This window comes from Varanus komodoensis, unplaced genomic scaffold, assembly GCF_004798865.1.
Source record: "Varanus komodoensis strain SLA01 unplaced genomic scaffold, ASM479886v1 scaffold1, whole genome shotgun sequence".
NCBI lineage: Eukaryota > Metazoa > Chordata > Lepidosauria > Squamata > Varanidae > Varanus > Varanus komodoensis.
In genome coordinates, this window is record NW_025335268.1 from 111,964,308 (window position 1) to 111,980,867 (window position 16,560).

A 16,560-nucleotide genomic window follows, 5' to 3' on the forward strand; every position below is an offset into this window, starting at 1 on the left:
TTCTGCTTCATTGACTATGCTAAAGCCTTTGATTGTGTGGATCAAAGGCTTTAGCATAGTCAATGAAGCAGAAGTAGATGTTTTTCTGGAACTCCCTGGCTTTCTCCATGATCCAGCGTATGTTGGCAATTTAATCTCTAGTTCCTCTGCCTGTTCGAAATCCTGCCTGTACTTCTGGTAGTCCTTGGTCCACATACTGCTGGAGCCTAGCTCGTAGGATTTTGAGCATAACTTTGCTAGCATGTGAAATGAGTGCAATGGTGCGGTAGTTTGAACATTCTTTGGCATTGCCCTTCTTTGGGATCGGAATGTAAACTGACCTTTTCCAATCCTGTGGGCACTGTTGAGTTTTCCAAATTTGCTGACATACTGGGGTAGCACTTTTACTGCATCATCTTTTAGGATTTTGAATAGCTCAGCTGGAAGATTGTTGCCCGCACTAGCTTTGTTGTTGCTCAGACTTTCTAAGGCTCATTTGACTTCACATTCCAGGACGTAAGGCTCGAGGTCAGTGACCACCCCATCTGGTTATCAGGAATGTTAAGCTCTTTCTTGTATAGTCCATCTGTGTAATCTTGCCTCCTCTTCTTAACTTCCTCTGCCTCTGTTAGGTCCCTGCCATTTTGGTTCTTTATCATGCCCATCTTTGCATGAAACCTTCCCTTCATATTTCCAATTTTCTTGAAGAGATCTCTAGTCTTCCCTATTCCATTGTTTTCTTCTGTTTTTTTACACTGTTCATTTAAGAAGGCATTCTTATCTCTTCTAGCTATTCTCTGGAATTCTGCTTTCTCCCTTGCCTTTCACTTCACTAGTTTCCTCAGTTATTTGTAAAGCTTCCTCAGACAGCCATTTTGCTTTCTTGCATTTCTTTTTCTGTGGGATGGTTTTAGTTGCTTCCTCCTGTACAATGTTGTGAACCTCTGTCCATAGTTCTTCCGGCACTCTGTCTATCAGATCTAATCTCTTAAATCTATTTGTCACCTGTACTGTAAATTCATCAGGAATATGATTTAGGTCATACCTGAGTGGCCTAGTGCTTTCTCCTACTTTCTTCAATTTAAGCCTAAATTTTGCAACAAGAAGCTCATGATCTGAACCACAGTCAGCTTCTGGTCTTGTGTTTACTGACTGTGTAGACTTCTCCATCTTTGGCTGCAGAGCATATAGTCAATCTGATTTCTGTGTTGACCACCTAGTCATGTCCAAGTTATCTCTTGGGTTGTTGGAAAAGAGTGTTTGCTATGACCAGCATGTTCTCTTGACAAAATTCTGCCACCCTGTGCCCTGCTTCATTTTGTATTCCAAGGCCAAACTTGCCTGTTATTCCGGTTATTTTTTGGCTTCCTACTTTAGAATTCCAATCCCCCATGATGATAAGGACATTATTTTTTGGTGTTAATTGTAGAAGGTGTTGTAGGCCTTCATAGAACCAGTCAACTTCAGCCTCTTCAGCATCAGTGGTTGGGGCATAGACTTGGACTACTGTGATGCTGAATGGTTTCCCTTGGATTCGAACTGAGATCATTCTGTCGTTTTGGAGATTGTATCCCAGTATTGCTTTTCCTACTCTTTTATTGACTATGAAGGCTACTCCATTTCTTCTGAGGGATTCTTGTCCGCAGCAGTATACCTAATGGTCATTTGAAGTAAATTCACCCATTCCTGTCCATTTTAGTTCGCTGATTCCCAAGATGTCTATATTCATTCTTGTCATCTCATGTTTGACCACGTTCAGCTTACCTTGATTCTTTGATCTTACATTCCATGTTTCTATGAAATATTGTTCTTTACAGCATCAGACTTTCCTTTCACCACCAGATACATCCACAACTGAGTGTCCTTTCGGCTTTGACCCAGTCGCTTCATTCTTTCTGGTGCTACTAGTACTAGCCCTCTGCTCTTTCCCAGTAGCACAATGGACACTTTCCAACCTGAGAGGCTCATCTTCCGGTATCATATCTTTTATCTCTATGCTTCTGTCATGGCAAGAATACTGGAGTGGGTTTCCATTTCCTTCTCCAGTGGATCACCTTTTGTTAGAGCTCTTTGCTATGACCTGACTGTCTTGGGTGTCCCTGCCCGGCATAGCTCATAGCTTCATTGAGCTACACAAGTCCCTTCACCACGGCAAGGGGAAAGGTGTAAATAAAGACATACAAATTTCAGGACAGACAAGTGAACTGGATTGCCAAATATATGCAACCTTCTAGGCAGGGCAATGAGTATGATCAGGAAAGCTATGCAAATATCATGGCAGAGCAGTAAAGTGGAGGGGAATATGATTCAAATTTTGAAGCAGTGTACCTCTGCACTTGTGCAAAACAAAAAAAGTGAGAACACAGTTGGCCAATCTCCTAAGTCCTCTCCTCCCAGTTTAGAAGCACTAGTGAGTTCATGAGGAATGGTAAGAATTTCTGCTGCCCTTACCAGGTCACTCCCTAGCCATTCCTGACAACCCACAATGAAGTTGCCCTATAGCTTTGCATGTTACAACAAGCCTTTCTGAACAACCCAAGGACAAACCATTGGTTCCCAGGGTGATTTATTTGTGGAAAACAACCCATGATGAAAAACTCTCCAGGTTCAGACATCATAACAAGCCCTGAACAAGTCACAATAACAACCCAGGATGTAGTGCAAACCTGGTCATTAACCTGTGCAACTGCTCATGACATATCTCACCTTAAGTATTTTTGTAATACAGGTGAAAGATAAGGCTGAAGAATTGTGGCAGTTGACATATGGAAAAGCCTGCATCTGCAACATATTGCTCATTCACAGAAGCACCATCTGCAGCTGGTCTTTTATGTGTTTCGTGGTCAGACTTTAAATTATGGAAATGACTTGGTGGCTCAACTTCTTATCATTGGTTATATGTGGAACTTGAAGTCATGTAACAGGGCTGAGGAAGTAATTCCTTCCCATAACATGCAATGCCACTTTGAAGAGGAAGCACATATTCATCCTGTTTTGCTCAGTGTTACTACAGTCATGATTGACATGACAGTGGATAGGCAGTAATGCTGTCAGTACTTTAGCATAAGAACTGAGATATCAAATCATCCCTTACACATACCTCCCTGAATACAAAAATGCCACAGATTCAGTCCAGTACTGATCTACACTTATATCTAGTGATTATAGTGTAGTTAAAGCATGTTTAAGTCTTGGCTCAGTTGTGCTGTGGCCCACTTAAGTGCAGCTCTTATAGGAAGGAGGTCATAGTTTTGTAGCAAAGCACATATTCTGGATGCATGGTTTGGAACAATCCCTGTTATCTCAGGAATGTTTTGGGTACAGACAGGTAGACATTTTCTAATCTTAAAAATGCACAGAAAAAACATATATTTAGAGAAATTCTCAGAAAAATGCTTGGGGGAAATTGTCTGCAAAAATATGCCAAATCAGAGAAATGTGCACAAAACATTTCATTTTCATGCCAGTTTAAGGAAAAATACAAACTGATGTAGAAATGATACAGAACAAACATAACTTTTGGAAAATAAGAAAATGAACCAAATCTAATCTGACAGATTCATCCATCCTGAGATGCAATGAAAGGACCCCTGACTGAGGCCCTGGAAATCTGCTGTCAGCTGGAGGAGGCAACAGTGGGCAAGATAGATTGGTGGTTTGCTCAAGGATAAGGCAGCTTCCTATCTAGGCTTGCTTAGCTCTTGCCATGTGTGAATATTTCATCTTTTCCAATTGTTAATATTTTACCTTTTGCCAACAGGTTGTTTATATACCTGCCTCCCCCACATCATTTCCTTATCTACAGGCTGCTGATAATCAAGGGTATTTTGTGGCTGAATTTCTGGCTATATTGTTTGCTAGAGTTTTATTGGGCCATAACTACAGAGAGTTGAGCTGACAGCATGAAGTGGCATTTCATGAAAGCTGTGGACAGCTATCAGATGGTCACAGCTTTCTGTTACTGCCAAGCAGGGCCGGTTTTGTACTGCAGATCACGAGATAAAAGGCTTCCCTCATCTCATTGCTAATTCGTAAGCCACCTGTCCCTCAGAATAGTTAATCAGGACACTGGGAAATGGGTGACCATTGAGATGGTTATTAACAGCGAAAGGCAATCTCTGTAAAATACAATGCATATCGGCATCACCACGGGAACTCAGTACGTAAATGTTCCAGGACCTTCCAAAAATTGATTTTCAGTGTGTCTACAAACCTATCATGCACATCACTGTCTTCAAAAATGAATCTGAGCTTGCATAGACAAGGAAAGGATAAAAGAGATTTTCTGGAGAAGAACAGTATGCTTAGCAGCTTGTTTTTGCATAATGATAATAATCTCTCTGAAAAGAACATTGTTTTCAGTGACATTTATTCTCTTTTCAGTTTGACCCCATTTGGTGTAATGATATCTGTCCCACTTGAACTTTATTAATGCTTCCAGGAAATCATTTAAATGCCAGTCACTTCCACAGGGATAATTACATTTACACACAGATGTTGGAAGAACTTACTTAGCCCATCAAAAAGAAGATGGCTCTGCAGCCTTCCATGTCCCTTTTCTTGACATATTAAAACTGTGAAGTTGCTGCTAGTGTTTTGTTTCTAATCAAATTCTGCCAAAGGAGTTCCACCAAGTTGCTTATGGATCTGCCTATGACCTGCAGGATTTTCAGGAAGACTTGCTGTAGAGAACAGATAACCAGCAGAAAATGCTTTTGAATTTTACCTTTGTACTTCCACCATAAAGAAAAAAGAAAAGAAAAGAAAAGAAAAGAAAAGAAGGAAATGAAATGTGGAACTGATAAAATTGTGAATGCTTTTTAATCACTCCATATTGCTATTTCCTCAGCAATACTTATTGTCAAAATATGAATAGCATATGGATTAACCTAATGCCAAATAAGACTGCAGGGAATTCCTAATAAACAATTGGAGAAAACAGTAGGGTAGGGAGTAGCGCACCTCTTCAATATTTTTTCTGGTTACAGTTATATAATTCCATCTAAAATATCTGTAGCAAAACAAACAATGTAGAGGGGTGAAGAAGAATGTGCTAGATGTTCACATAACTGAGTCAAATACACTCCATATAGTAAGACAGATAGTACAATGTCTACAACACATGCCTATTCAGAAATAAGCTCCACTGACTTTAGTGGCGCTTACTCCTAGGAAAGTGTGTACAGGATTGCATCCTGAAATACAAAGATGTTTGAAGTGTGATGCTGCAGAGTAGAATACTTTGTTTCTCTTGGTTCAAATATCTATCATAGATGGCTCTTTCTCTATATTCTGAGCAATCAGCCTTGTTCAGCACAGATACTTTCAGTTCAGTTCAGTTCAGTTCAGTTCAGTTCAGTTCAGGCTGTCTGTCTGTCTGTCTGTCTGTCTGTCTGATGTGGATGTCTCAGGGTTTCATTCACATTAAAAGGGAGTCATCCTTGATCAGTGCTTTGGGGGCTTCCTTGGGTCTAGGATATACTGATCTCTGAAACAAGGAATGGTCTTTGTCCATTAGCTTCAATGTGTACATCTTTCATCCATAAATATATCTGCCACACATCCAGACCATTTCAAATCTTTCACAAAAAATGTGCTAGGCTTTAAAACTCCTACTAGGATTCACATGTCACTACTGGCAATTCCTGGCAGAGCAGAACAACAGAAACAGTAGTCAGCTTTCTTTTTTCATCTGAAAAGGCACATAGATGGATTCCTCTGTTTCAATCAAACTGCTCTATCTCTTCCCTACCACATATATTTATTTTAATGTTATACTCTATTTTACTATTCCATATATTTTAGTTCATTGTTCATAAGCTATTATATTATATAGCATAGTCTTGTCTTTTTTAATTTAGCATATTACTTACTTAACTTGTTGATTTTAAAGTATTTTGTTATGTATTTCAATTCATATATTTTAACAAATCTTATGTTAAATGTGACTGTTGGGTGTGCGTGTCACTTAAACTTGGATAGATTGAATGTCCCAAAGCTCAGAGCTACATAAATAAATGGTGATGAGAGTAACCTGCAGTATCTGTGCCTGCAACTCCACACCACACTTCTCCAGCTGCGCCTGCGCCTGCACCCACCAGAACACCAGGTGCACTGCACTGCCAGCCTCACCTCCTTGCTTGCCTCCTGGAGCCATGGAGCTGCTGGCTGGCAGGCAGCAGCCTGCGAGAGGGAAGACACAACTGCAGGCAGCCTCCATTCTCCCTCCTCCTTCTGGGTGGGGCTAGCACCAGCCCTCCCATTTCTGTCCTAGCCAGCCTGGGAGGCACCCTTGGGCGGGCATCTGCCCATTGGAAACCCATTTGATGCCCGTTGGCATGGAGACTATGGTACACTTTTGGCTTTGGGTTTTTAAGTTTACATGTGCACATCATGTAAGCAGTGACAATGTCATTTCACTGGGCTTGGCACTGACAGTGTTTTCACATGCCACAAAGGGGTCATCTCTCCAGGTTTAGTAAGTAAAGTGGCAAATTCCAAGGACTAACTCAAGCCAACTTAAAATGACAATGTTTTGAAGAGCCCAGAGAGGTTAATGGGTTTAAAATTCATTTAAACTTTAAATGAAAGGGTGGACACCTGAGGAAGAGTTTTTCAACCAAAAATGAAAATATGCTAGGACAGATGTTCATATTTGTGCAGATATGTGTGTGTGTGTGTGTGTGTGTGTGTAATGAAAGAACTTTAATTTAGGTCTCAAGCCACTTACAACACTTGTTTTATGATGATTTAATGTATGTTAGAAAGATTTTTATGCATTTTAAAATGAAAATGTATCTAAAATGTTAGCTTTGTAGGAAAATGTTTACTAAGTTAATGTTAATGTTTTTATTCTGTTTTATATTGTATACCACGCAGAGAGCTCTATGGGCTAATGAGGCAGTTTATAAATGTAACAGCAACAACAGCAGCAGCAACAACAACAATATTGTGACCACACAGAGGCAATTCTTGGCACCAACTAGTATATGATCATGAAGTTGGAAAGTTAATATCAGTTGTGAAATACTGACAAAATTAAACTGGGATTTTTATTCAGAAGGGATTGTTAGCTTCACCCTTTTGCAGATATACTATGGCACATGCTCAGTTTAAAGAGAGATAAGATAGTTAAGACAATATGTAATTGCTGTATTTTTACTGCTTATGACAGCAAGACAGACCTTCACTGGAATGACAAACAGGCAAACAAGGGTAGATTAAATATTTAGAAACCCAAGCACATAAAAATGACAAAGAAATTCCTCTTTAAAAGCAGAATCCTTCTGAGATATATATATATATATATATATATATATATATATATATATATTAAAAATAAAATAGAATAGCCAATACCTTTTACTGTTAAGTACACCTGCATTGTTCTGGGTGTATGTTGAGTCTGCACCGAACAAGTATATGGACCATCATCTGACACATCCACATCCTGTATCTGGAGGCTGTATTCCCTTTTATTTGCTGTTGCAATTGAAACTCGAGGATCTACTGACCACTTGTCTCCTCCTGCAAAAATAATACTTGACCGGTTCAGCCAGGCACCTTTTGAAGCGCCGTCTTCCAAGTAACACCTGTAGATTTCAAAGAAGAGGAACAATTAACTAAACCGCTTTAGAAAAAATATGATTTAAGGAAAACTTGTTTTGTAGATTTTCTTATCATTTGTGATTGTTAAGCAAACAAATGTGCTCTATTTCCATTATTCATACATTTCCCATCTTTTGCGAATACGTGTAAGTGGCCACCATATACTAGGCTATTTCTTGTCAGAACCAAAACATTGTGATGAAAAGTCCTATTCAGTTGATCCAACAAAATACAACTCCTACCCATTATATTTGTGTGCACTGGATATAGTCTTCTCATTTAGACAATGCTTCAATGTCTTAAATAGACATATTGTAAGGAAATGAAAAGAAATGTTTAACATTTTATCAGTGTTAATGAGTATAGAAATTTGTACAGAACTTTTGATGTACAGTTGTTTATTTTAAAATATGAACATGGAAGATACAATCTGATGAGAAAACAAAACTAGATCTCTGGTCTTCCCAGATATTATAACCCACTAAACATTAGGAAAGAGCAATACTCCAGTCAGTGACAGACTTCTCCCTCTCTAAACTTCATTTTGAAAATGTGCTGCTACAAATTGAAGACTGGTTCTTTTAAATGAACACAAAGTACAGCCACAAAATGAAATACACATCCATCAAAAGGGCTTGACAGAATCTCTACACAATCCCTCAGGGGTTTGAATGCCATGCAGAAGATTGCTACAAAATCCCAAGCTGAATTCAACAGGGTAAGTTACTGCCAACAGTATGAAACTAATCAGTTCAAAAATAAGGAAAAAGGTATATTGCAGAATCTAATTTGCAGCCAGTTTCATCCTTCTGCCAAACCAAAACCAAGAAGAGTCTTCAAAGGTTTGTATTAGAAGAAAATTTCCATATTTATTTCAAGAAAGAAAGAGACAACCTGGTTTTAAAACTAAAATATGAATATGCTATTTTTACATGACAAAATATTCAAGAATAAGTACTATTCAGAATTATTAAATACTTCACTATCTTCTTTAAAAATCTGTTAATTATGTTATAGAATTAAGTGCATACTATTTCTGATTCTCAAACAGGAGTTCCTAGAATTTTTGAGAAATCTGCAAAAGAAGAATTGTATTTTTATTCAATAATTCAACTCATCTTATTTAACTAAATAGTTAGAAAGTGTCACCAATGCTGCATTTTAAGTAAAAGTCCCTGCCAAATGGGACAGAAATTTCCCAAGAGGGGAAAAAGGTCGTTAGGTTTTGCTGCAGTAAAAGATGCTCTGAAAAAGTAGCACACTCTCTTTCACTGTTGTTGCAGTTTGTTTGTTTGTTTACTCTATTTTTATCATACATTTTCCCTGTAAGGAGCTCAAGGCCTCCTCCTCTTTATTTGCTCTGCACAACAACCCTGTGAGGTATATTGGGCTGAGAGTTAGTGACTGGCCCAGAATCACTTGGTGAGTTTCATAGCCATATGGGGACTAGAACTTAGAAACATAGAAACAGAGTGAGTCAGAAGGGGCCTCCTGAGCCATCTAGTCTGAGCCTGGGATTCAGCCAGTGCCACTCATGACATGCCTATTTCTTTGTATGCTAGGCCCTGAGAAAGACCTCTAAGGGCAACATGTTTTGATACTAGTTCTTTATATTTGTTTAGGGATTATAACATAGCATATATACAATTAATCTATCTTTTATGTTTGTAAAGCTGGGGTTAGATAAAACTGATTGTTCAGACTTACAGACCTTTCACCTGTTTGCTCATCATAATTCTTTTATAGAACTGGCAGCGGGCATGGCAAGGGCCAGCAACTCCCTTGCATTCTCCATCTTGTAGGGTGAGGTCCCAGCCCTGTCCTTCAGCTGTGTGGTTCTGAGAGGTACTGAGGAATTTACTAATCAGCATGCTTCTCTCCTTTTCTCAATTCCAATCAGCTAAGAGGAGAAGAGAAGTGTGCAGTATAAATGGGGACAATGGGGACTGTTCCTGTGCACAATCCTTGCCATCACAGTCAGTCACTGGTGAACAGATGAGTGGCAGGATTGTTGGAACACAGTTGGTAAGTGCAGTTCCATGAGTTTGGTGCATGAAGACGCACCTTGGCTACATTGGAGGTCTTTCAGAGCCACATGTAGCCCATAGGTGCCCCACATATCCTCTAGGGTAGCCTATAGATTGGGTACCTGTGAAAATTAGCAGTATCTCATTTTATTAATTTTGAATTGTGTAACACCTATACATGCAAGAGCATCACATGCAAGCTGGATAGACAGCTTGATGATTCTTATTTGTAAAATAACAAGGGTGTGCGGAAAGATGGACAATCAAATAATGCTAATATTCTTATTGTCGACACTGTCAATGTCGATAAAGCATTGACTTCCAATATTTTAAGAGGAAGTTCTCTGTTTTAAAAATTCTTAGTAAGCGAATGGCAGAGACTTCTTAGAAATCCTCAACTATCTTTTTATTGCCAATTAAATGCAGTATGGCCATGGCCCGAATCACATGTTATGTAATTCATGCTTTTATTTTGCCACTTAGAACTACCACTTTTATTTTGAAAACAAAAAGTCCCAAACAAAAATGGAACCATATAAATGAATATATATATAAAAGAGCAACCTATAAACACAAAATACTAAAACCAAAACATCATCCTGGCATTGGGACCTGAAATGGAACATGCTCTAGGCTCTGTGCTAAACCCTCCATTTTATTCAGCTACAGGATTCCAATGGACAGTTGAGTCACAGAGATGTGTTTTGTTCAGAACAGGGTTGCTACATCATTCTTCAAACCTATGCCTAGTTCAAGGAAAATAATGCTTATTCTCACTAGGTGTTCTGCATATTAACACAGCCTCTAAGCATTACCTTGGAATATTCACAGGAATGAAAATAAGCATAGCAGTCCCTGACAGTCCTCATTCAATGGATAAAGTTAAACATATGGTTAATTTAAAGAATGGAATGCTTTGCTTTAATTAACTTTTAAGCACATGTTGATATACTAAATGACAGAAAAGTTGAAGTCCTCAAATCATAGATCTACCTAGTTCTACCCCCTCCCAGTGTAGGAAATCTAGTACCAGAGCCACCTGAAAGATGGCTATTCAGTCTCTTCTTAAGAATCTTTAGAGTCCATCATCTTCCAAGGCACACGAGCAAAACATTAAGGCTGTCCTTGCATCAAAATGTCTTGCAGCTATCATCCTGAAAGCTGGCAGGTTAAATCACTTCAAAAGAAAAACTATCCCTGCAATTTTCATCCACTCCGCCAAAAAATGAAAAGTTATCAGCACAAAGACCCTCAATCTGTTCTTCTGAAATTTGGCAGGCACAATACCCTACTAAGCAGCTACTGTGCTTGCACATATCACCCAATTCTGACTCGGGGTGCGGGGGAACTACAGCTTTTTTGATATCCAATAAGAGAAAGCATTAAGTCTTGGTTTTCTGAAGTCTTGGGTTTGCTAACCAGACCAAAGTTCATAAACTCTGAATTGGTTGCAGGCTATTTTCTGAAGCACCAAATTGGGCCCTGAGTTGAAACTTGGGTTGGTATAATTTCCACTAGTAACATGTTTGACATTTACTTACAAGGCCTGGAAGACAAGATCATGTAACACCAGTCCTATATCATCTTCACTAGTTACTGATTGAAGTCCAGATCCAATTTAAGGTGTTAACATTGACGTATAAAGCCCTAAATTGTTTGGTTATCTGAAGGAACATCTCTTTCCATATACACTGCCCAGACTTTAGGATCTTCTGCTGAGGTCCCGCTCTGGGATCCCTCCCTGAAAAAGGCTAGTTGAGCAGCTAGGGTAGCCACCTTCTTTGTTGTAGTGTCCAGGATAAGGAACTTGTTTCCCAGCGTTGACCTGGTGCCGATGCTTTATTCATTTCAGTGCCATGCCAAAACCCTTTTATTCACCCTTTTATTTTAATACTTGAATGGTTTTACTGCATATTCTTATATATAAAGATTATGTTTTATTTAAGTGCTGTTATGTTCCTTGTTCTTCTGTAAGCCATCTAGAGATCTGGTCCAGATATAAGATGGGATAAAATGTTTTAAATAAAATAAGTAAATAAATAAATATGACCACAGCAGGTCATATCCACTGGCTCAGTTACCACATTTGCAGTTAACCACAATTGACCTTGGCTGGAAGAAAAGTTGTAAAGTGCCACAAAGTGGCAAAAAGAGGTTGCAAAATGTGTCCTGTAAGCAAAAATTCTTGCATTAAAAGAAAAGAATCATATGCTGAGGTTAAAACCAATGAAATTGTGAAAAAATACAGTAAATACAATATAGTGTTCACAATTATCTGCATTTTCAGGCATCTGTTGAGGGGCTTGAAACCAATCAACATGAACACGGAGGTTCTGCTGTACTAACACTTAGAACCTGCACTTATATACAATTTTTTAGTCTTGTATCTTTATTGCAATCACACAAATACCTAGACCTAAAGTAACTGGATTTTTTCCAACAAAGTAACATGTCCGCTGTACCACCACTATTGTCACAATCATTAAAACAAAACAAAACAATAGATTTCAGTACTTTTTAAGAAGCTGTCAGGAAAAAGAACGCCTCAAATTAATCAAGTCAAATCTCAGTGCATAAGGTGGTAATTAATTAAAGATTAAAGACATTTTCCTCGCATTCATAGTTAAATTCTGTGAAAATTATGTTCAAAGCAACAGGATTAGCCAGGTACTTCCACAGCTGTCTCCACAGCCTAATGGGCAGTTCTGAAGCTTTCAGCATGCACAGCCTTCAAAAGTCTGTAGAGAAGCCAGATGCTGTGACAAGTGTTTTGAAAGTTGCAGAGTTTTCTCTCTGCTCCTCACATAAAAACACAGCTCTTTGGACATCAAGCGTTTCATGCTGAAAGGAAGAGATGAAACAAAGCATGGGGGCGGGGGGGGGGTGAGGATCAGACTTGTGGCAAGCTGTTTTATTTGCTACACTGCCCATTCTGCCACTCGATTGGTTATTTGGCTGCTTTTGTGAATCGACTAAAATGTACACCTCAGTAAACAAAGACTCTTGTCAAAAGGAGCTAATGGATTAAGAAATCCCACCAAGAGAGGGTAAAATGGTGCCAAACTTATGATTGATTTACAAAAGCACATTAGGTTGATATTCTGAGCTAATGTTAACCAGGCCTTTAACTCCAGGCTAGCTAGCCTAAGTTATACTATTACATTGCTCTCTTATTTCCCATTCATAAGAAGAAAGTGATGGACAGAGTCCATGCGATTCTGAGTCTTCTGCTTTTGCTTGCATTCCACATTAAATCAATTCCATCCCTTAGCGGGTGTCACTATATTTCTCCCTGCACACAATGTTTCTGGGGTAGCCATATTTTGAATTCTGGATGCTGGTTATATCAGTAGCTCGGATTTCTAGTTACTTGAAACATTTACCTGCACAGTAATAAGGAGAGCTTTTAAAGGGAATTTTTCTGTAAGCATGTAAAATTACCCCAGTCATGATTTGTATGAAGGAAACATGAAATAAATATTCTCACACATACTCTTGCTGCATTTTGTTGTGTTACAATCTGCAACTGAAATAGATTTCTCTGGTGTTGTTACCAGATGGTGTATATAAGATATTCAACACTATGAAGATACAAGATACTTTTATTGTTGCACAAAAGCTAAGTAAAATAAAACAAACTGGCACTTGTTGGTAGCATAGACATTCCATCTTGACCCCCAGCCCAAACTGAAATGTGGTAGAAGCACCTTTGGTGGCATTTAAGTTGTGGATCTTTTGGGATAATTCTCTAGCAGCTATGAGCATCTACATCTTGCAGTGTTTGCCCATTCTTTATGGCATAAGGTTGTGTAGAAGCCAGCTTGGTGTAGTGATTAAGCTAGAGGTGATATTCTATTTACAAATATATTATTTTGTATGAGTGGCAGAAAAGGATTAATCAAAAATTAATGTGATTTGATTTTAAAAATAAACCCAGAGCCACAAAGTTTCTGCTATTATCATTAGCATTATTATTTAGTTACAAACTTTTAAAATGAAATTTTTGAGAAAACTTTTATAATTTATTTGGGATTTTTAAAACATTCTTTCATGCAATATTGTTCTTTATTTCCCTTCATTTCAAAGCTATATTTTAACACAATATGTTTTTTCTTTTCAGAAATGAAAAATACAGTAGCTAATTCTTTGCTTTATCTGCCTCCTTTTTCACAAACTAAAGCCTTATTGTCATCATACCATAGCTCTATTTGCTTTTCTTAATTTTTAAAATTAAAATGATAGGAACTGAATTTCTGAGATGAACTGTGTTTGATGTGTTGGAATTAACCAGTTCATGTGTACGAGTATGAACATAGCAACAGCACATGTTTCATGTGATGGCATGAAGAATGGGGGAACTGGCAGCATCAGTAGCAATTTTGCATGTTGTCTGGTTGTGAAGGATCAGCATGTCTTGTCATCTCTTACCAGGCTCCCTGTGAGATGAACCTAGGCTCTCTATTGGCTCCAGCAGGCAAACTGGCTGTCAGGCCCACAAAATTGGCAAGGACAGAGCAGCTGGGGAGAGAGACACCTCAAGCCAGTGACTTCATGCACTTCACCTCACTTGCACCTGGCTCCCTCAGCCAAAATGAACAGCACCTGAAGGGGGATAGGGTTGAAAGGAGCTGAAGGAAAAAGAGGGAAAATAAAAGGAAGACAGAGGAAAGGGCTGGGGCAAACATGCAGGAAAAACAACAATCATGATGGCAAAGCAAATGGGAAGACAGGTAAAAAGGGGAAGCAAATGAGAACAGAATTTAGGAAAGCCCAAGAACAGGTATATGCGCTGTTGCTGCAAGGCTTAATTGGGAGTGATAGAGCAAAGCTTAGTTGGGGAGAAATCAGATTACAGGCTATTTAAGAGCCCACAGTATGGAAAATCTGTCTCCTTGGAAGAAAGGAAACTTTCTCTTGCTCTTTTTATTTGCAGTACCCAGTTAAAACTGAATAAGCAACTTAATAATCCTGCTTCTTCAGAACAAGGAAAACTGAGAGACTGAACAGAGTTGTGCATTAGATGTGAAACTACTGGAGAAAAGGCATCAGGCAGCCCTGGCTTGTTGCAAGGTATTAGTTCAGAAGTTACTTGGGACAAAGGTTGTTTCCTGCTGCTGAGAATATCCATTTTGTAACATATATGTTGGGTCTTAAAGGGATTAAGGCTCAATAAGAAATTATGTTATTATTTATGGAGCCTTGTATGTTGAAGTTTAAATTGACTTTTGAGGAATATAGCTAGGAAAGCTTTCAATAAAATCAGTTGAAACACTTTTGACTGAGGTCCTGCTGATGGAAGCACTGAATCAAGTGTGGGGGGGACGGGGACGGATTCATGTTCCCTTTCCTCCAGACCTGCTAACACTGCCCAGTAAGGAAAACAGCCAATTGGTAATGGACAATAAAATTTGATCAGAACTATTTCATATACTGCCAGTAGACTGTCCCACTCCAAACACTAGCAAATGCTTTCTACAGCAGGTATAACTTCCACTTTCCATACAATAAAATGTAAATCATCATGCATATCCATATTTGCTATTTTATATTTTTGAAGTTATTTTAAGAAGCAGAATTATTCTCTACTTGCATGACGTGTGTGTAAAGCCACATCTTTAAAACCAGAGAACACCCTCTAGAGAAGAAATCAGCCAAGTATGCCACAAGGTTGCATGGATCTCTTTGGCTGATTTCAAATGCCCGCTGCAACCAGTTCAGACCTATGGCAACAGTAATCTCCCCTTCCCTCTGTAGGCCACTGGGTGAGAAAGCAGAGCAGGAGAGAAGGGGAGTGTTAGAAAAAAGAGAAAAAGACAGAAGGACAGAAAATGGATAGGGATATTCACCTGCATTAAGCTTTGGCTCTACTCAACACCAGCATGTGCTCCTTGAAAAATTACTTATGAGGTGATGTGGACCTCAAAAAGAAAAAAAAAATGTTCCCCACATCTCATATAAAGCCTGAATTCAGAAGAGTTTTAGCTTTGAGTCCTCATTCAATACACTATAGAGACCATCTACTAAATTGCTTAAAATTGACTTCAAGTTTAACACCAGTTTCTGTATGTCAGCAATAATAACTTCTCTTTCCAGAATAATTAGTACTGAAATACAAATAAATATAGCTAGCTGAATAAACCTGATAGTTTTACATGTTCCCATATCCTCTAAAAAGCATTATTTGTATATTAATCTAAGTAGCTTTCTTTAAAATTTGCAGCCTGAGATGTGCCATTTTTCTTCCTCTACTCCTTTGGAAATTGGTGGAATTGCTGCAGACATGTCACTGTGTGTAAGGGTGGAAGTTCAACAGCTAACAGGGAGAGTGTGCTTTGCTAGGATGTGGAATCACCCTCTGCAATCAACTACCCTGAAATCACATTTGAAAAGCTTCCAAATATGCAATTTTTGTTGCTAAGTTTCAAAATAATATTTGATACTGTGTTTAATGAATCTCCTTCTTGGCATTTTCACTTGGATTTATAAAAACAGTTTCTCCTGGCATTTTTATTTCTTTATGCTGCATGGAATCCTGACTGTGCTGGGATTAATAGATATTCCTGTAAGAACATCTCTGTTTTAATTTGTTCTGATTTTGGTTGTGTAATGTGGGAGCAGTTCATTCTAGTTCCAAATGATTGGAACACACTCTGAACAGGTTGAAGGAGTGTAGCCTACTTTATCTTCCTTGGCACCTTCATCACAACATATGCTACATTCTGGAAACCTAATTTCAATTCAAGTTGATTTTGCAGCTCATCGCTGTGCATCAGAGTGACCTGTTGACTTCCTGAAACTGCTATTTTAAAATTCATTCCTGGGTTTTAAAAAGTCAGTTCAGATATATTTCTTCTTCTCCACACCCAAAGAAGCAGCACCTGCCCTGTAAAATCTATTTTCTGATGACTGAGCATCAGTTATCAAAATGGAAAGAACCACACATATC

General features: G+C 38.6%; 1 protein-coding gene across 2 annotated transcripts in view; it reads right to left on the reverse strand.

Annotated features, from left to right (window-relative positions):
* Positions 1 to 16,560, reverse strand: part of NEGR1 (neuronal growth regulator 1) — a 622,087-nt gene that overhangs the window by 328,840 nt on the left and 276,687 nt on the right. For both annotated transcript variants that reach the window (XM_044440795.1, XM_044440784.1), the window contains exon 2: positions 7,339 to 7,571. In XM_044440795.1, the coding sequence (XP_044296730.1) occupies positions 7,339 to 7,571 (233 nt within the window). The remainder of the gene's footprint in view (positions 1 to 7,338; positions 7,572 to 16,560) is intronic.